The sequence below is a fragment of the Streptopelia decaocto genome, assembly GCF_964273445.1.
Source record: "Streptopelia decaocto genome assembly, chromosome: 2".
Taxonomy (NCBI): domain Eukaryota; kingdom Metazoa; phylum Chordata; class Aves; order Columbiformes; family Columbidae; genus Streptopelia; species Streptopelia decaocto.
The window spans coordinates 54,211,835-54,233,513 of NC_138655.1; the positions used below are offsets into that span (position 1 = coordinate 54,211,835).

Consider the following 21,679-nt stretch of genomic DNA (forward strand, 5'->3'; position numbering starts at 1 on the left):
GTTGATGCTCTGCTATACAAAATGAGCATCGAACTTCAGATCATCAATGTGAAAATCAAAATTGCTAAAAATGACTAATATTCTAGGAAGTATCAGGAATAAGTTCTATGTCAATATTTATTAATAGCTTGCTATCTAGACTAATATCTGCTGAATGATCTTAGTGATTCCTGGTATATGTTCAGTTGCTCTAAAGGAGTACTGTTTATGATAATTTGCCATATTTATTCTTTCCAATAGTGTGGTTTTCAAACTGCTTCCATATAGAATAATGTTACCTGTGCTCACAAGTCGAAGAATTTCTAACATGGTTAGCTTGGGGATTTTGTGCCAGATTTTTTCTGATAGTATTTGATCAGTGATTTCTGTGTTCAATTTAATCACAGTAAAATTTGGAAGTTGTCATGAATGTTAAAGTTGATAAAGCATGTGTTATTCATCAGATAGATGGCATTACTGTCCTGCCAACTACTGTGTGAGTGTATTTTGAAGTATTTCAAGGCAATAGAGATTCCCAGCACAGGAGAAAAAAAAACCATAAATTTTTGACCTTTCAAATGTACTTAACATTCTTCACTGTAGGCTGGACACCACTGCACGAAGCTTGTAATGTTGGTTACTACGATGTTGCTAAAGTCCTGATAGCAGCGGGAGCCGACGTGAACACCCAGGGCTTGGATGATGATACACCTCTTCATGATTCTGCGAGTAGTGGGCATAGAAATGTGAGTGTGCTGGGAGAATGGGAGGGGAATAAATAAGTTGTTTTAAACATTCAGTTTCTAGAACAAATCCTAACCGTCCTGATTGCTGTCATATGGTTTTACAGTTCTGCTGTTTGGAGGCATCTTGAAGTTGCTTTTGTTTTCTTTGTTTCATCTGGTTTTTTATCCTATTTCTATTGCCAGATATTTTCCACTAGAACCTGTTTTACTGAATATTTTAAAGTTTCACTTTTGCTATTTTAATAAATAAACATTTTAATGACTTTGAGAGACTTCAACTGTATACAATTCTCAAAAGAAAAATGTCTCCAAACAGTATACTGTGGGTTTATAGCTATACAAAAATATTTAAAGGTAAATATCCTACATTTATTTTTATATATTTCTTTATGGACTTTAAAATAGAGCACTGATGTATATGTATTCTTAATGTTTTTTTAAACATCCACCAGTAATGACTTAGCAGAGAAGATAAATGAAGCATGTAGGTGTTTTACATTAATTTCTGGATTTGTTCTTGTTTTCTGCAAACTAGATGCAGAAATTACTCTGCTCTCCCTTTATCTCTTTCATTACTATGTGTGCGTTCTGCTGTATAAAGCAAAAAAAAAAAAAAAAAAAAAATCTTAAATCAAGTATACCTTCCAAAGCAGATGTTCAGTTTGAAAGGATGTTCTGGAAAGGCTAGAGAATTTAATGGTGATAATCTGATTGTGAAATTTTTTTTAGTTGTTTAGGAACTGTTTCTCATGAGTACCTAAATAACAGTGGGTCTTTAGATTGAACTTGCATAAAATTGTAGTGGACTTTTGGAGGACAGTACCTCTTGCTTGTCTGGTATCAGTCAGTATACATATCTGTGACCATCTCACTAGCATTATGTGCTGTAAAAATTCTGAAACTTCATATTAACATGTCGACTGTCTGCTATATTTCCCCATTCTTTGCATGTAGGGCAAAGAAAAAGGAGCCCGTACTGGATGCTGTCTTGAAAATGCAGTTGCCTTGGTATCATTGTAACTTTAACAACATTTTGCCCTTGATGCTGGGGAAATAGCTGATTTTGCTGGATTGTATTCAGTTGCAGATGGGGGTAGTTTGTTCCTCCAGTGAGATACTTGGATCTCTGTCAGGCCTTTTCTGAAATGCTGTGGAAACCAATAGTAATGCTACTTGGAAAACCTTTCCTGTTCCTTAAAGTTAAATGCTGTAAAATTTGGAGCAAGGAGGTAAATTGAGTGCAGAGGAGTAGAGAGCTTGGTGAGCAATGGAAGATTTTTGTGCTAGTCAAGTAACATTGTGGAAAACCTAAAAAATGCATTTATTTTATGCTGCAGATTGTGAAGCTGTTACTTCGACATGGTGGAAATCCATTTCAAGCCAATAAGCATGGAGAGAGACCTGTTGACGTTGCTGAAACTGAAGAGTTGGAAATGCTATTGAAAAGGGAGGTGCCCATCTCTGATGATGAGGACAGTTGCTCAGGTAAAAGTAAGCATTTAATTGCATACTTCAAGTGCATCAGTTCACCTGTAGTGGTTTTAATCTTTTGCAAGGTGTTGGCTATTATGATTTGCTGGAGGTAGCAATTGCTATTGCTAAGGTTGTTTTCCACGTCTAGTTTTAGAGGTAGTTTTCAAATCTTTTGATTGAATCTAGTTACCTGAAATGTTTACTCTAACTTTTTTTTTTCTTCTCTTGCTCTCTAATAAACCCGTTCCACTGTCCAAATCAAACGTACCGTGAAATGGTGGTTTTACCAGAGAAAGAGAGAAAAATACCATATTTATTATGATACAAAGTGGTTTCTGAGAGGTCTTCCTGGGGTAAAATATCCCTTAAATCACGTATTTCACATCTGTAGTAGATGAATTGAGAGTTAGCATCTCACATGGGTGTATAACTTAGTTAACACCTACTCAGTAAAGTTCCTGCAAGTGTTGGAATCCCTGGTTTGTGAAGGTGACCAGATAGTTGCTTACGTGGAGGCAGGAATTCTTGGCCCCTACCGTATTACTGCAGATTCAGGAGCAGGTATCACCTCTTGGGGCACAGAAAGAACTATTGTCTCCTTGGAAGCGAAAGAATCTTGACCGTAAGTAACTTGTTTGAGTGCCACGCAGGATGTTTTTGTTCTGCTTTCACAGAATATTCAGGAATTCAGATTTTTGAATAAAATAAATTAGGTGGATTGAAAACTGGCTGAATGGCCAGCCCCAGAGAGTGGTGATCAATGTCACAAAGTTTAGTTGGAGGCCAAAAACTAGCAGTGTACCTCAGGGGTCAATACTGGGTCCAGTCCTATTTAATTTCCAGCAGTATGAGTGCTGAACTGGACTATTTTGTCCTGAGCTAATGTGTGAAGAATGTCCCATCAGTATTCAACTAATTTTTGGTTTTCTCATTCTAGATTCTGAAGAAGCTCCATCTGTAAATCCTTCCAGTGTAGAGGGGAATGTTGATTCAGAAGTAGAAAAGGACTCTGTAGCCAATGACAGTAAACAAACGGTCCCTAGTAAGGTACCACTTCCATCTGCTCTTGATGAGTATGAGTTTAAAGATGATGATGAAGATGAAATGAAAAAAATGATTGATGACAGACATATTCTTAGAAAAGACCTAAGGAAAGAGGATGAGACTGAAGTTGACAAGAACAGCTTATTTGTGAAACAAGAAAAAGTCGTCTTTTCAAAATCATTTAAAAGCAAAAAGCAGAAATCATCTAGAGTTCTGTATTCAAGCTCTGAAAGTTCAGATGAAGAAATTCTTCAGGACAAGAAGATAGTCTCTCCTTGCTCAATTTCAGAGACATCAAATTCTGATGTAAGAGTGAAGAAAGAATATATGGTTGCAAATGAACACAAGCAAAAGGGCAAAGTTAAAAGGAAAGTTAAAAATCAGAGCAAAAATAAAGAGAATCAAGAACTAAAGCAAGAAAAAGAAAATGCTAGAGTAACAAATATAACTACTTCCGGGTTAGATTCTTTAGATAAAACTAGAGAGGAAGACAGTTTTAAGAAGTCTTTCACCCCAAAAGAAGATTCTTCTTTACATCTATTTCATATCACTGCTGGCAAATCTCCAAAGCATCCCTGTGGATTAAGTGAAAAGCAGTCAACACCATTAAAGCAAGAAAACACCAAAACTTGTTTATCACCAGGAGGTTCTGAAATATCATTGCAATCTGAATTAGTTCGGTACGATCACAACACTGATCCTGAATATCTAGTAGAAAGTTCTAGTGGCAAATCTTGCAAGCACAGAGAAAAAAGCAAACACCATCAGAAAGATTTTCACTTAGAATTTGGTGAAAAATCTAGTCCTAAAATTAAAGAGGAAGATAATAGCTCAACATTTGAGAATTCAGAGTATACTCTAAGAAAGATTGACAAGGAAGGTAAAACACTTAAAAAGCATAAATTAAGGCACAAAGAAAAAGAAAAGGACAAGCATAAAAAGGAACAGGATGGGGAAAAAGAAAAACATAAACATAAAGATGTTAAAGAAGTTCAAAGAAGTATTGAGTTTGACAGAGAATTTTGGAAAGAGAACTTTTTCAAAAGTGATGAAAATGAAGATATGTTGTTAAATATAGAACGTGAATCTCTTTCTTCAGACAGAAAATCAAAGCTAGAAAAAGCTGTGGCAAAAGAAGATAAGTTAGTTAAGGAGAGACAGTTCCAGAAAGAGAGAAATGCTAAAGAGGAGAAAGAGAAGAACAAAAAGGAAAACGAGAAGTTTCTCAAGGATGAAAAAATAAAAGATACAAAAGAAGAAAAAGAAATTATGCTTGCAGATAAAGAAATTGAATTGTTCTGTTTTGGTGTGAAAGATGAGGGAGCCAGCATTCATTTGATAGAAAAAGAAACAGATACTGAAAAGCAGGAAAAGAATTTAAAGGAAAATAAGGAAAAGACTGAAAAGCGAACCTCAGCCAAAGAAAAAGATGTTGAAAAGACAGAAAGAAGAAATGGAGAAAAAGATAAAAAGGTAAAACATGAATACAAGACAGAGAAAGAAAAAGCGGAAGTAAATGAAAATATAGAGAAATTAAAGGAGAAGCCCAGTTTCCAGCAAGCAGAAAGATGCCATAAGGAAAATGATAAAATAAAAAGCACAGGTACTCTTAAAAAACTTGATGACAAAGAAAGAAATAAAGAAAAAACTGATAAGAAGCATGAGAAGGAAAAGGCTGATAAAGACAGACATTGGTTTGAAAGCAAAGAAAAACACTGTACTGAAAGAAAAGCCAAACAATCTGAGAAAGAATCTGAATATACTAAATCAGAAAAAAATAGAACAAAAGACAAAGAAAAGGAACTTGAAAAAAAAGACAAATCCAAAGACAAGGAGATCTCAACATTAGCAAACTCAAAACACATGCAAGAGGATAGGAGATGCAGTATTACAGAAAGTAATAAAACAGTGCACGACAAACTGTCATCTTTGAAAGAAAAAACAAAGGATGAGTTATTGAAAACTCCAGATGGTAGAGAGAAAGATAAAAAAGATAAAGATATAGACCGATACAAGGAGAGAGACAAGCATAAAGATAAACTGCATCAAAGTAGTTTACCTAAACTAAAACTTGAACATGAGAAACTGAAGCCTAAACCAGCTCCTGCACCAAAGGATGCTCGACCTAAAGAGAAAAGATTAGTCAATGATGATTTAATGCAAACTAGTTTTGAAAGAATGCTTAGTCTTAAAGATCTGGAAATAGAGCAGTGGCACAGAAAGCATAAAGAAAAAATAAAACAGAAAGAGAAGGAACGTTTAAGAAACCGCACTTGTTTAGAACTTAACAAGATGAAAGAAAAACCAAAACACTCGTTAGCTGATGCAAAAAGCAAAGAACTGATTCGTTCAAAAAGCTCAGAGTTGCCAGATGTTTGCATGAAGGAAAAACAGCCAAAAGATGCTACAAGCAATAGATCGCAATCAGTAGATGCGAGAAGTGTCAATGTTATAAAGCCTTCCTTGGTTTTAGATAATTTCAATAGATCCCCCAAATCAGAAAGTGAAAAGACAGGTCTGAGCTCCAGGTCAGTGTCTATGGTTTCAGTTGCAAGCTCTGAGGATTCTTGCCATACCACAGTAACAACTCCAAGGCCTGTGGCAGAATATGACTCAGACTTCATGCTAGAAGGTTCTGATTCCCAAATGTCTTTTTCGCAATCGCCATTTTTGGCAAGTGCTAAATCACCAGCCCTTCTTGAAAAAGAGACTGATGGTCTTGCCGAGTTGCCAGATCGCATTAAGCCACCTTTTGCAAACAGGCTTCCACCAGCGTACATTAGATCAGCATCTGTTGAAGATGTTAAACTGGTTTTAAATGAACCTAGACCTGTTGTAGAGGTCCGAAGATGCAGTATGCCTGCTGCTGTTTCTGAACACAGTAAACTGCCTCGAGTAGCAGAAGAAAATAATCAGAATGCTCTTCCGTCCGTTCAGACTTATGCTAGCACTTCTCCTAAACCAGAACTACCGTGTAGCATGATTGAACGAGATTTTCAAAGTGGTATGTCTGGTTTGCAGTCAAACTTCACATCATCTCTGACCGGGGCTGTTAGCAACAAGCAGGCAACGATGGGTACAAGTACCATTAAAAATACTGCTCAGATGAGTCCTTCAGAAGACTATAATACACATTTAGAGCCATGTAGTCAAAGTGGTGTAAGTCAGCAAACCAAACCATGGGATGTGCCTTTTGACAGACTTAATTCATTAAATAATGAGTTTAACAGCTCAGGGTATGTTGTATCAGAGCAAGATAATAACAGCGTTATAACAATGCATAATTCTGAAAATGGGACAATAAAAGAGCAACAAGTATCTGAATTTTTGCCTCAGCATGCTGAAATCAAGGGAAGTTCCAGTTCTCAAGAGTCTGCGTTGGTTTTGCCTTCACAATTGCCTTGCTCTTTAGCCGTCCAGCCACTTCCAGATGTGTCTAAGCACATTTCTTTACCAGGCATTAGCAGTCAAGATCCGTCATTTGTACAACAAAATCTAGTTCAAACTGCAACTACTTTGGATACAGATCCTACTAATACCAGTGAGCTAGAAAACGCTTTCTTCCCTTCAGACATTAAGAAGGCTGATGCACACATTGCTGTATATTCTGAGAGCTCTGTGAAGGATATTTCACAGTGTTATGAAAGGGTGAATGATTTACCTATGGTGCCATTAGAAAAAGATATTCCTGAAAGTGATAGCAGTTCACAATTAAATGTAAATTCGTACACATTCAGTAAACTTGTTTGTAAGAATGCTCAGAGTGAAACAGATAGTAACACAGCAGAAACTTCAGACATTAGAAATGAAAAAGCCCAACAAGAAAAGTTGGGTTTGGTGCATGTTGTTGATAATAAAACAGACATTGATCTCAGTGAACTAAGTTCAGGAGTGTCAAAGGGAATTATGAACGAATCAGCTAATAAAAAACCCTGCACTATAGACAGAGAGAATGTGTTGACAGATGATCCACCACAGTACTCCTCTTTATCTAATTTGGAAAACAGTTCACAACAGGTTACACAGGAAGAGGTGCATAAATACAGCCAGATAATTAAACTAGAAGAAGAAAATTCTGAGGATCAGAAAGTGGAACAGCAAGAAGTACCTCAAAGAATTACGAGGAACAGAGCAAATATGCTTGCTAACCAGGGTAAACAGAATCCTGTTGGCTGCATGCAAACATCAGAGAAAGAGTCTGAATCGTCAGCATCTCTGAAAGCAAGGATTAGATTAACTGAAGAGGATGATGCTCAGATACATCATCCACGTAAAAGAAAGGTGTCGCGTGTACCTCAGCCTGTGCAAGCAAACCCTTCTTTACTGCAAGCTAAGGAGAAAACCCAGCAGTCGCTGGCAGCTATTGTTGATTCTTTGAAACTTGAAGAGATTCAGCCATACAGTTCGGAGAGAGCAAACCCGTATTTCGAATACTTGCACATAAGAAAAAAAATAGAAGAGAAGCGTAAACTACTGTGCAGTGTTATTCCTCAGGCGCCTCAATATTATGATGAATACGTGACCTTCAATGGCTCATACCTGCTGGATGGCAATCCTTTGAGCAAGATATGCATCCCAACTGTAAGTAACATGACCTTTAAACATCCAGTACAATGAAACTCATGTTTTGTTTTTATTTTTCTAACTTTCATATTTGTCCTAACTTGCTTATGAATACTTGTGCAGAAAATAGTAAATTAACATATGTCAAATTAATATTGACCAGTAATGTCATATTTAAAAGCCCCATTCAGTGGAAACATAAACAGTGGAAATATAAACAGGCATGAGACAAGCCATCATGTATGACACCTGTAAAAGGCACACAGACAAATATCGTATTTCAAAGTAGACAAATATTATATTTGAAAGTATTTACTACTACCCTTTCAAGAGTGAAGTTGGTTGTTGAGAGCTTCTCCAAATTTCTGCTGGCAGTAATTTGGTTTAAACTAATTATTCAAAGCTGTTTCATTTGGAAGGGGAGTGGATGTACGGTACTTCAAAATATTAAGTCTATCTCCAGATGTTTTAAGTAGTAAAGTGCCTGCCTAGCTATCTCTGTTCCTTCTTAGTACATTTAAGAGCAGCAGATGTAACCTGCTGTGTCCCAGCTTTTGTAATCCATCAAGTCAGCATTCTGAATTTTATTTAATAGTGGGAAGTCCTTTTCACTGAAGAACATCCATAGTTTAGGGGGACTTGTTCAGTTTTAAGCTATCCATAGTCTGTCATGGATATGTTCCTGATGACAGCTGTGAAGGAGGTCTGTGCAATGCAGAACATAGAATCACAGAATAGTACAGAATCATTTTGGTTGGAAGAGACCCTTAGGATCATCAAGTCCAACCGTAGCCTAACTCTTAGCACTAAATAATTGGCTTAAGTGGAGTTAATATTCCTGTTTGCTGTGGAGGTGCCCCTCAGGGTGGCTCACAATAACATGGTTACTGCTGGTCTCTGTTCTGAAGTCAGCATGATCATGGTAGCATTTGAATTGTGCTTCCTTTCTGTGCTCCTCAGCACAATTGATTCTGTGCTTATTGTTCTACATGGGGGGATAGGGGAGACCTGAAACATTGTCCATTGTGGCTTTTCTGAAGGACTGTTAATCCTGGCAGTAGAAGGAGCTTTTCTATTTTTCCACCTGTTATCTGATCCACTTAAACTGCTCTCGTCCTGAGATAAAATGTATTAGCTTAAACCTGTTTGAATGGTTTAAGTTAAGCTATGTAATAGCTGAAATAGGCTGAGCTTGGTAATGTCAGAATTAAGTAGTATGTGATTGTATGCCCATTGCTTAAGATGTGTCAAGTTAGGAAAAGTCTGAGTTTAGGAGGAATAGGGAGAATATCTTAACCCTTGAATGGCAAAAAATGCCTACTAAACCAAACTGTTTGTGTATATGGCATTTCACATGCACAAGACAAGCATCCGGCCTTCAACCTCTGTATTCGAGTGGACTAATTATGTCTACTCATTTAAGACAACTTGCCTCTACTTGAGATGTCACCTTAGCTTTTTCCAGTAGAGTTGAAGATTCTTTTGATTGAGCAATGAAGACAAATTTCATGTCTAAAAGTAAATTTTAAAATATGTTTACTTCATTACAGAGGTAGTCCTAATCCCCGTATAAGGTGTTTCCTCTCATTTTTCCCCTATGTCTGCCCAAGAGAATTAATACATGTATTCTCTAATGTTAATTCCCTCTTATTTGATGGTGACCACAGTTATTTGAAATAAATAGATCGATTGTAGTCTGAGGAATATGTGGGTAAGATGACCAGTTTACTTGGTCTGAAGTGGACTAAGATGTACAGTAAGCTTTGCTACAATATACCAGGCTGTCAGCCTTCCCCAGTCTAGAAATCTTTCTCAGTAACTGCTACAGTTTCTATCATATATCTTCATCACCAGAAACAGAGCCTTTTTTTTTTATATAGCAGCTGCTAGTCAAGTACATACTGTTTCCAAGCTACAACTCACTGCTTTGGCATCACACTTCAGTGCTTAATTTGGCATATGTGGAAAATGGAGAAGCACGGCCTATATTTTACCCTGGATCATCTTCTACCTGGGCAATAGAATTCATTTCACTGGCATAAATGGCAATGTGTGTAGGCACTGTAAGAAAGGGAGGGTTATTGACTTGGTATGAAAGCATTGCTCTTGCTTTCTTCTTGTCTTTCTTGCTGTGTATTTAGGTAGTGGGATAGTGGGATAGTGGGATAGTAGTGGGATAGTGAAAATTCTTCAGTAACTTAGGTTCAGTAAATATCAGAGGCGAATGTGTGCTCCCCATTCTTATGGCTTTGAATGAGTTGTTGAAAAAAAAATTATTTAAGTTGATAAAAAATTTGAATATATACTTGAAGAATTACAGTTATTGATTTTTATCTCATTAAGATCTGAGTTGCTTCCGTAAGACAGTTTTAAACTGTTACTTGTTTTGTATATGCTTTTGTGACACTGTTAATGTTCTCCAGTTGTAGAAAGAACAGGTGGAGCTTTCCATTGCAGGCTGTTAGGAGCAAAAGACAGAAAAAATGCTGAGAAGCCAAAATAAATGATTAGGAAATGGGTGTTTATTTTCATTAGATGTAAAGTGTAAGAAAGTGGCATGAATTTTCATCTGAAGAGGGAGATGTTTTAAGCATTTTGTTTTTCTGAAAAATCATCTACAATGCAACTAAATTATTTGTTTAATTACTGTCATTTGTGTAAGCACACAACTTTGATAAAAATCCTAATTTCTTTCCACAAGGTAAAGGATATGATTAAATTAAATTATTAGTAGTTCAAATTTAACTTCTCTGCAGAGCTTGCTTGTGTACACAATTTAACAATTACATTTTTTTCACCAGTAAAAATCAGAATCATAATAGTTCTCACTACAAATACCATTAAAAGGAGTATTGCTAAATCGGAGATAATTTCATGGTCAGAAATGAGTGTTTGTATATTGTACGCATTGTCCACCAGTGCAAACATAAGGGCTATATTTAGTCTCTCTACAATTGTGGAATATTAATAAAATGTATGTGTTGTTATATACATAATGTATAATTTAATATGCAACTGTAAAATGGCCTTTCTGTTGGGATAAGATTTTTAATTCTTCCTTTGATTCTTTAATGATTCTCAATCTGATTTTTGTCTCATTAATTTGCATAGGCTATGGGAAAGTAGATAATCTTTCTTAAATTATTCCTGGATTTTAGATATCACTGTGTGGAGGTCTACGTGAAGACAATATATTTAGCTCTGACACTCTGAGACTCAGAATAGTTTGTATAACATACTGTTCTCTGCATTGGAATTTTAAGACACACTATAGTTTATCTGATGAACTTCAAACATACTGTAGGTGGGAACCAGGAGATGGTGCGATTAAGCTTGATTTCCAGAGCCCTGTTTATGTACTGGAATTTATGACCCCGTATCACCTAAGGCTGTAGGAATAGTCATGTATGAATTGTGGTTTCCATTTCACCAATGCAAATACAAAATACAAGATGGGAGATATTGGATCAGTTTAAAACTGAAGGAAACCAATCTGAATCTTCTAACACAATAAATTTAAATTGCACTTAGCAATCCGAGAAGCAACATAACTACACCAGTAGTTCTGCCAGGTTCAGTCATCTTTATCTGTATTGCCTCCTGAGAAGAGATACCAAGATGATTCATTTCCAGCTTCCAATGGCTATCTAGCAGAGGTTTCTAGTAAAAGGGATTCTGTCTGGTCTTTCTGGCATTGCTGCAAAAACTTAAGTGCCTACAGATTATTTTAGTGGTATTACCCAAAACTTGCTTACCAAATGTGTGAAATATTATAGCAATAGAGCAGGCCAGTTGATTTGGATGGCATGGGTGAGAGGAGATAGATAGGAATGTGTGAAAGTAATTGTGGAAATTTTGTGCATGTGTGAATGTTAGTGTGAATGTTAGTTTTGTAATGGGCAAAAATGAGGATTGGAGGTCTACAGAGTGAAGAGTTGGTGTTCTTGTTGTAGTTGTTAAGAAGGATGCAAGTCATTCAAGAGACATTCTTAATTGATTTTATGTGTTGGAGATGGTGAGGGTATGTCTTGAACCTTAGCGATTACTGAGCAAACCTGTTTGATGGCTGCCTTCTAGTGAAGCGGAGCAGAGGGGAAAGGCTGGGTTCTGGTCGGGTTTCTGGATAGTTTCTCAGACTGGGATTACAGAAGGCTTGAGAAGGCAGGTCCCTTGGTTCCCTCTCTTCTGGATGGAGTCTGGGTGCTTAAAGAAGTACTTACCAAACTTATTTTGGTTATATAAGAAACTGAGGTCACCTTTTCCTTGTGGCATTCGGTTTCATGCTCCATCCTTGCAAGTCCGACATACGTGTTCGTGTTTTTCTTACGCGCTTTTTGCGGTGTCTTTACTCGCCGTCTCTGAGCAGAAGATCCGAGAGGCTCCTCTGGCTGTTGCAGCGCACAGCGTGGGGCTGCCAGGAGGGTGTGCAGGCGCCTTCCGAGCTGCCAGCGCTGGCGCAGCGTGGCTGCGGAGGCGCTCGGGGGGCCCGCCGGGGTCGGCAGGCCCCATCCCGGAGAGGGTGTCCCCCATCCCGAGGGTGTCCCCCGGCCCCTCACGTCCCGCCCCTGCCGGCGGGGGCCGAGGCCGCAGGTCCTGCCGCAGCGCCAGGGCGCCCCCTGCTGCTCGGGAGGAGGCGCCTGTCCCGCCGCGCTGCTGCGAGGGGTGGTGGAAACCTGCATGTGGCTGGTCGGCAAAAGCGGGGTCTAGTAAAGCAGTTCTGGGGGCTGAAAGAGACGCTTCATAAAAGCTGCGGTGTAATAGCAGCTTCACAGAAGCAGAGTTATCGTCTACGTATAAAAAAAAAGTCCTGGCAAGTTCACTGTCCAGATAATGAAGTCCTTTCCAGTTGTTTACTATGGTGTTGATTCTTATTTCTGTTGCAAAATTAAATGATCTATAAGATTAAATGAATGCCATTTTATAACAATATTTGAAATAGTTCAGGTGATATGGATGCTTGCCAGCTCTGAAATTTTCCTTTCTGGATAATTTAGCTGCATTAACTCAAATAATATTTATAGACAGATTGTTTATCTTGCTGCTTATGCTGTGTGTTTCTCTGTGAACAAAAGCACAGAGATTTTTGAGAGATCAAGCTTTTATTTAATTAGTTTTATTAAACTCCAAAAGATCTCCAAGCACCTTGTCTTATTTTATGCAAAACTGTGATAGCACTTCTGTACTGTGCCCTGAATGCAAAGTTTCCAGGCAAAACTAATCTGCAGTCTGTCTGAGGCTGAATTTAAACATGCTGAAATCCATTATGATTGAGACAGATCATTATTCCAGTAGGTGTTTGTGGTTTGGGTTTTTTCGTTGTGTGTGTTTGTTTTTAATACTGATGTGTTACACAAAATGGCATATGCCATTAACATCACTGACTGGTTTGGGAGCCAAATCATTTTCATTGAGAGAAGTGTGTCTTGCTCAGCAGTCTGAAATGTGAAGGAGTTGAATGTCACTTTATATTAAGTAATAACTTAAGGAATGCACCACAATTAGTTATTCAATATGTGCTTTAATTCCAAAGACATGGGCTAACTTCCAGTTAGAGGAAAAAAATGTTCTAAAATAATTTTCCAACATAACAATAATTGAATAATTTTTGGTAGATAAATCACTTTGTTATTGGAATGTATAGGAGCGGGATTGATACTAGTAATGCAATGTGTCCATATTTTCATAAGGTATATGTTATTTCTTAACAGTTGTAGGACCCATATTGTTGAATAGAATTATTTTTATTTATGTGTTTGTGTTAGGTGCAAGGTAGAATACAATACCTGTAGGTATGCATTTTAGCTGTGCTTTCTAAGTATCAGTGGTAGTAAGCAGTATTTCGTTTATTTTTGATGAGTCAAAATATCAATGTTCTTAACATCTAGCAGTTGTTAGAAACCATGCTGAACTGCCAGACAGAACTTGCATAGAGGAGAGCAAACTTTGGGTGGAGCCTTAACTCTCAGAGATGTTTGCTAGTTACTTCTCATCTGATTTTTGCAATTGCCGTGAGGGCTCCAGGTGCCTTTTCAGTGTTTGTCATACAGTCAGGATAGTTGTTTACTAAAACTGACTAAAAATGCAAAATGATTAGAGTATAGCCAATCAATAACAGTGGTGATAGCTCACTCAAGTATTTTTATTTTTATTTTTAAGGCATAAGCTTTTTTAAAAAAATATTTGAATAACAGACAGGAGGAAACTTTTCCAAACCACTGCCTAGGGCTTTAAGTGTACTCTTTGTGCTTGCCTGTATTCTGCATGATTGTAAGGTTAGGAATATAGTAGATTATTTTTTTTGTGCCATATAAAATGCCAGTGACACAGTATGGATGTATCAAGTGACTTTTTTTTTTAGCAATATTTTCATTTTTCTTACTTTGCTCTTATATTTGGCTAGGCAGTGTTGAACTTCTCAGAATGAACAGTTGTGCTCTGAAGTCTAAAACTGAAAGCAAGTTGTATTTTTACTATCATCTAATGTATAGGCCTTTTAATGACTAGCTAGGGTATGCTGCCAAAGGTTAAAACCACTAAACAATCTGAAATCTCATTTCAGCTGGGTTTATTTATTGAATGGCAAAGAATCCTTAAAACCTTTCATAGTAAATAGACTGAAGTCACATAATTAATGGAATGTACAAAACTCTCGTGTTTTTCCTAAAAAACACCTTGCTTATATTTTTTTAAAGAAATGCTCGAATCATACAGCCAGTGTTAAACATATGTTAAATACATATTCACTATACTATTTATAAAACTTTTTCCACAGATTACACCACCTCCCTCACTGTCGGACCCACTTAAGGAACTGTTTAAACAGCAGGAGGTAGTAAGGATGAAACTACGTTTACAGCACAGTATTGAAAGGGTAAGACTACAGTAGTTTCTTGGTTTATTTTCTAGCTTCAAGCTTTAGGGTTTTTTCTTTTCCAGTGGATAGAGAACATTTTGCTCAGTTCAACAGTGCTTTAGAAGTAATCTGCCTTCCCTCCAAATTTAGGAATGGAGAAACTTGTAAATACCAAAAAAAATGTTTGGATACCTGTTTGCTGTCTTACCAACTTAAGTTTTCTGCTGTTTTTTCCTGTTAATTGCTCTAAGATGTGGCCCAGATTTTTCCCAGGGGCAGTGGGGAGTGGGAAGAAAGCTGTGGCCTCTAGTTTTGAAAGCTAATAGTGGTTGTAAACTTCAGAACCAAATTGACTGAGTTAAAAGAATTGAAGCAAGAATATATCTTGTGTTGGTAGAAGACACGTGGCTCCGACACTAAATATTTGCAATATTCTGCTTGCAAAAACCGCCTAAAATTATGTTAGAGCTACATCTACACGCTTCACTGAATTTGAACATGGGAATTGAGAAAATATTCCTGGTTTAAGAGTATTCTTTATGTTGCCCAAACCTTTTTCCTTGGCAGCCAAGATTTAGATGTCTTGGCAGTATTCTGAGCCAGGTTGCTTGTGGACACAGAATGTATGTTAAAGGTTTCCACACAGTTGTACAAGCAGCTGGCTCATTAAAACCTGATGTGCTAGGGTTTTTTATTAAGTTGATTTCAATGTTGCTTAACAAACCAGTTGAGGGAGGAGTTTTACTTGAATTTGGTATTCCAGTGTAGGGATAAAAGATGAAGCGGTATGTATAAAATATATAGGGGTAAAATATGAAGCACAAAGAATGTAAATGTGGCTCAAGTTCTGACTGAAAATAAATTAGTTGTAACCAAAGCAAAGATGCTACTATTTCTGTTTTCCAAGCTTTTATAACCCACCTTCTTTTATTTCGATAAAAATTGGAGCCATTATGTAGCAAGGCAGTAAACACACACATACATTCTTTTATGTCTTATAAAATTCTGCATATTTTTAGGTATTTTGCTCAAATATACTGTTCTTCAAATCAAATCCACTTTACACAACTATAAGTAAATTTTGGCCAAGTAAGCTATATTTTCTTGGCTCAGTTCAAGAAAGAATCTTTGTCCAGCTATGGATTTATGCATTTTCTTCATGTTGTATAAAATAAAATATTTCACACAGCTGAGACTCATAAACCTATATCCCAATGCTGTGCTCCTTATACCTTTTATCTTTCACCTTCTTCATTAACTAGGAACTTCCCTCAGTAGCACTAAGTGGAAAATCTGGGTATGACATTCAGCCAACAGTTGGGGATGGGGGCGTGGGGAGAGAAGGTGTTTTCAGTTCTGACATTCAGGTAACACTCTTTGCATCACTAAATTAAAATTTTGGATTGGATTAGATGAACAACTGCTCCTCCTTCCAACAGCCCACTTCTTGGACTGTTCAAAAGTATCAGCGCTAAAAAGAAATGTTTAAATGAAGACATGTTTTTATTAATCAAACTGAAATGCTTAATTTACCAGATGTATATTTATATGTTGATATATTTTTCAATTAGGAAAAGCTTATTGTCTCTAACGAACAAGAGGTTCTACGCGTTCACTATCGAGCAGCGAGGACGCTAGCTAATCAAACACTACCATTCAGTGCCTGCACTGTTTTGCTGGATGCTGAGGTTTATAATGTGCCTCTGGATGCTCAGGTAAAGAGGTGGATTTCAGAATTTCAGACAAAAAGGTCTTTCTAGCCTGACTCAAAAAGGAGTGTTTGACGAGAACTCTATTCCCATGCTGAAATCGTTGTTGATTTGTGTGGAATTCAGATTTTGCACATTAGAGATTGTTACTTTGATTAGGCCTCATTTGGGTGTACAATAATGAGAGGATATGGGTATATCTGCGCTGTTTTTCTGTTTTTACTGTGTGTGGTTTCCTTTCACCTCCAGAAAGGATGAGAAGGATAAAATGAGAACATTGCTGTTTTTTCTGAAATCAAATCTCATTCATAAACAGAACATATTTTGGAAGCTTACAAATAAAAGCTTAAACAACAAAAATAAATTATCTGAATATAAGATGATTTTCATCACTAATCCATAAAATCAGAATGCATTTGTGTGTGAAGTGATGAGGTTTGGAAACGTTTTGTGGAGATACTCATGTAATGCTTTTCCTTCTCTAAAAGGCTGTCATTAGAACTGTTCCATAAAAAACAGATGACCAACAGTGAAATGTGGAACACTACCAGATTAGATTATTTTTTAATTTGAAATCACTTCAAGCTCCATATTATTTACATGTTCAATGTTGGTATGTAGCTCCTGATTAAAACACAAAATGAGCAGTATACTTCATAATCTGTGTACTTTTTATGTACTACTACTTAGAGGTTTGTTGCAGCCATATCTCTGAGAGAACATAATTTCACCGCGTTGGTATTTTGTGAACAGGTCTGCTAACTAATAAAAATGGAAACTGCATTCAGAACCCGTTTCAGTGACTGTGAGGAGCACATAATGCAAGGGAGAAATTTGATATTGTAGATGTAATAAAAGCGTTGATGCTGGGCATTTTAAAATGAAACACCTACATTTCCGACATACGTGGAATTCTACTTTAGTCCTGGAGTGCCTTATAGAATTACTACAGTTTCCAGTGTTTCTTCAGTCTGTTAGTACATTTTTTCCCCATCTTTAAAGAACTAAAGCTGCGCTCAACGAGGTGATTCAGCAGGAGACAGCAGTTTTATGGAGTTTGTGTTGTCTCCCCATTTTAAGCTTTGTACTGACAAATTTTTAAATCGTCATTTCCTTAATAAATATAACTGATAGGGCAAAAATCAGATTTTTCTTTTAGAAACTTGAGCTACATCTGAGTTATGGATATAACTGCATTTTTATAGTTAACATTTGACAATTGATTTCAAAGAAGCTGATTCTATATTTGACTTCTGTGAAACAAAATGAATCTTTTGGGGGGGAAGATAAGTGGCTGTGGTCCTGTCCCCTCTGCTAAGTATTGCAGCTTTTTTGACCATTATTTTACACATATAGTAACAATAGTAGCAGTAAAATGCCTCTCCTTCCCCCTCATGGCCTCAACGGCTTTGTGTTTCAGTCTGTGGTAATTTTTCTTAGAAAGGGATAATACTGCTCATAATGTTCAGCAAAGTATTAAATATCTTTTTTTTATTTCCATTGAAATCCATGCTTTAAACTACCAACTTGATGCTTTGATTTAAATTTCCTTCACGGGAAGAATGTAGCTGCATGAGAAACCATTCTCTTGTGATGCATTCTGCCACTTTCCTGTCAACGTGCCAGCAGCTCTTCATTTTCTTCCACAATGAAGAAACATTTCTGATGAAACTTTTCTTGTATTTGAGCAAATAGCTGGGAAAGATTTGTAAGCAAAGATCCAGTTTATTTTGCAGGAAAATTACCATCTCAGAAGTGCTTTTATGGGAGGTCCGGGTCTGTGCAGGTTTCCCTTTATGGCTGCATGTGTCGGGGAGACCTGGAGAGCTGTTCATTCTTTTGCAGATCTATGGGCCAACCCAAAGGTGGGGAGGAAAAAGGCCCAAGTTTCTGGTGACCAGGCAGTTGGTCACAGCTCAGGGTGCAAGATGAGTGGTGTTGAGGGCTCTTTCTAGAACCAGCCCGTTCAGCTGTCCTTGATACCTGAAGTCTCAGCTCTTTTCTAGAGATTTCGATCTTAGCAAGTTTTTTTTTCCTGTTCTTGCCCATTGCTATAGTGTACAATTTCCTATAACGTTGTCCTTTTTTTTTCCTAAAAAAGTAACAGCAGCTTATTCTGTTTCGTGATTATTATTTAAATGTTAAATTGGAATAGTCTGGCGTTAGGAATATCCATAGATTATATAGTTTCTCACAGTGGGCAGATGTGACATTCCAGATTCTTATTAAATAGTTGGTGTTTTTTATTAGGAAGTAATTCTTTCATTGAGCAGGGCATTAAAACATGTCTGCTTGCTTTTTTTAATCTGGATTTTGATAGTTTGTGTTTTGTTTTGGCTTTTCTTTTTTTAATTTTTGCTTTTGAATACTTGTGCAGCTAGTTAAGTTACGCTACTTAAGTTTTCCTTAATGAATTTTTTTGGCTTTTCCTGAAGGAATATTCATTTAATTTGTTACTGAATTTTAAAGACAACAAAGAGAGAGCAATTTTGTGGAAGGATCTGCCTTGTACTCATTGAGACTTTAAGGCATAAATCTTTAAGCCTCCTACTCTATATTTCAAAAACTGGGTACAGTAAATAGCTTGAGGGAATCTGAAAATAGCCCTTCTTAGTGAGCAGCTGGCTCACAGTGAAAGTGGTGGTCAACATACATGCTCAGTATATATCTTCATACTTTGACTCAGTTTATTTTTCCATCTGTGGCATTCTTTATGAAGGTCCTACAAAGTAGATTTTCTGTTTTAAAGTATGTTTAAGACTGAATCATCAAATAACTTACAGTATGAATATATATTTTTTTTATTACAGGCTGATGACAGCAAAACATCAGTGAGGGATCGATTTAATGCAAGACAATTTATGTCATGGTTACAGGATGTTGATGATAAGTTTGACAAATTAAAGGTATACTTCTTCGTCCTTCCACTTAATAAACCTCTAATGTCACTACAGAGATGAGATTAATAAACAGATGAAAAAATAGTAGATTTGTATGCAATACCATAGGCTGTTGTAGCAGTTTTAAGTGCAACACAAAGGAGGGTCTAGCAGTATAAAAAACTAACCTTTGTTGCTGTATAGTTCAATGGAATAATCTGCACATTTCTGAATATATACTGGAGGATATTACTTACTACGAGTGGCCCATAGATATTTTTACTATTTTCAAACTTGTTGCGATATTTTTTCAAATAGCGATTAACTTTTTCTTAATTTTAAAATAGACGTGCCTTTTGATGAGGCAGCAGCATGAAGCAGCAGCTTTAAATGCGGTACAGAGACTGGAGTGGCAGCTGAAACTACAAGAACTGGATCCTGCTACATACAAATCCATCAGCATTTATGAAATTCAGGAGTTCTACGTTCCTCTTGTTGATGTTAATGATGACTTTGAACTGACACCAATATGACAACTAGCATCTTCCAGCTCACGCTTTCCCTTGGACAACTAGAGACTGAGGTGCAGTGATACACAAACGTACTTTTCTTTTCAGACAGAGCACTTAATTCTGTGGAATACTACCTTTCTCAATAATTCAGGTGTTCCTTCAGAGAAGTGTGGCATGGGCTCTTGTTCAAACACAGAAGATGGACGCTCATTTTAAAGTTGGTTTCCCAGTAAATGCCATTATCTGTATTTAAAAATTGCCTATAGCTTTAGAGCTTATTGCTGAAAAAGATGACAAAACGTGGTGAGTTAACAGCGCTGGAAGCTGTTAACAGTTAAAACAGCCACCAAAAAACAAATGATACTTAAAATCTGCTACAGAGCTTTGTATTATGAAACTTCAATAACAGTTGAACTCCCACAGAAAACCTATGAAAAAGCCTGTGGAAGAAAATGTAAGACTTGGAGGAAAATATTCTATTAATCTTATTATATTTTGTAAATTACTGTACAGTTTTCTTTTTGGAAAAAGATGTAATATTGTCTTCATTTTTAAATAATTTATTTTATACATATTGTGCAAATGTAAATAGTCTTGTAATTAATGTTCAAACCTGTATAAAATAGATATTTTAACCGTAAAACTGTTTTTTGTCTAATGTTTTATTGGACCAAAGTTGTAGTTTTTATTAAGTGTAGTGTGTTCCTGGTTGGCAGTTCTTTTTTGTATGGCATGTGTTTGATTTAGCTGCTTGTCTCATCAACATAACTGTAAAAGGATTGAAACTGAACTGTATTGCATGCTTCACCGAACTCTTAACTCCTTTACTTCAATAACTGATACCTAAGCAATTGTAATATTTACAAAATCATATTTCATATTAGTCTGCTGTTGTAATGCCATACCTATGACTTACTATACTGAAAATATTTTTGTGTAAAACAAAAAAAACCTTTTGCTCTTATATGGTGGTCTCATAATAGAGCCTATTTTTTCCAACAAAATGCCTTTGAATGAAAATTCTTAAATTGTATAGTGTCTATTTTAATATTAATCTATGGAAGGATATGTAAATACTTGTAAATATAATGTTTAATAAATTTTATTGGTCATGTTATTTGTTGGAATTTCTTAATATTGTAACACTTGTTATATCAAATCTTAGCGTTCCTGAAATTTGTAAGGACGCTCAATGAAAAACTAAAAAAAAATTCCCATGTTGTGAAACCTAATGCTTTTTTATTCTTCGTCCTGTTAATGAGCAAACAGTCAATTATTTATCAGTAGGAGGTTACAGATATTCATGAAAAAGATTTGTTACTCTCTAGTCCATAAATTATTCAAGAAGCCTTGGGATCAGATGTCTGTGAAATTACTTCTGAAAGAAATGGGGCTTGGGCAGGAGACCTGGTAACCTGGAAAAGGTGTTTAAAGTACTTCATTTGGACTGATTTTAATTACTAGGTGAACTACTCCAGAGTACTTATTCCTTACGCTTGTATGAATGCCCATAAGAACCAATTAATAATGTAGTTCCTGCCCTGTAACTTTTTTTCCACTTTTCATTTGTTAGGTACCTGTGGAAGGAGAAGTTGTTCATGCTTTTATATAGGAATATCTTGCTGACATCACTCAGTATTGGAGTTGTACTGAGGAAAATGCAGCTGTAATATTCAGAGTAAAATAGTCTTCTGAAAGTAGCTGTAAAATTTCAAAATAATACAGATATCTGTATTACCTGCTTTAAAAGGCAAGGGAAAAATGCATAAAGCTGCAAGGTGTTAACTAGTTAAGTGGGTATGAGTTTACTTCCATCAGACACTTGAAGTAATAAAAAGTAAGATACATATCTGGAAGTGTGAGAGTCTGAGATACAGATAGTTGAGAGTATTTCATAAAGAAAAGGCAGACTGCATTGCAG

General features: G+C 36.5%; 1 protein-coding gene across 4 annotated transcripts in view; it reads left to right on the forward strand.

Moving 5' to 3' along the window:
- The window catches only part of ANKRD12 (ankyrin repeat domain 12), a 64,272-nt gene extending 43,397 nt beyond the window's left edge, over window positions 1-20,875 (forward strand). For 3 of the 4 annotated variants that reach the window (XM_082045035.1, XM_082045037.1, XM_082045038.1), the window contains 7 exons: window positions 583-725; window positions 2,063-2,216; window positions 3,136-7,823; window positions 14,578-14,676; window positions 16,230-16,373; window positions 19,178-19,273; window positions 19,594-20,875. In XM_082045035.1, the coding sequence (XP_081901161.1) occupies window positions 583-725; window positions 2,063-2,216; window positions 3,136-7,823; window positions 14,578-14,676; window positions 16,230-16,373; window positions 19,178-19,273; window positions 19,594-19,779 (5,510 nt within the window). In that variant the 3' untranslated portion in view covers window positions 19,780-20,875. The remainder of the gene's footprint in view (window positions 1-582; window positions 726-2,062; window positions 2,217-3,135; window positions 7,824-14,577; window positions 14,677-16,229; window positions 16,374-19,177; window positions 19,274-19,593) is intronic. The other variant, XM_082045036.1, reaches the window with a different exon arrangement.
- Window positions 20,876-21,679: the final 804 nt, after the last annotated feature.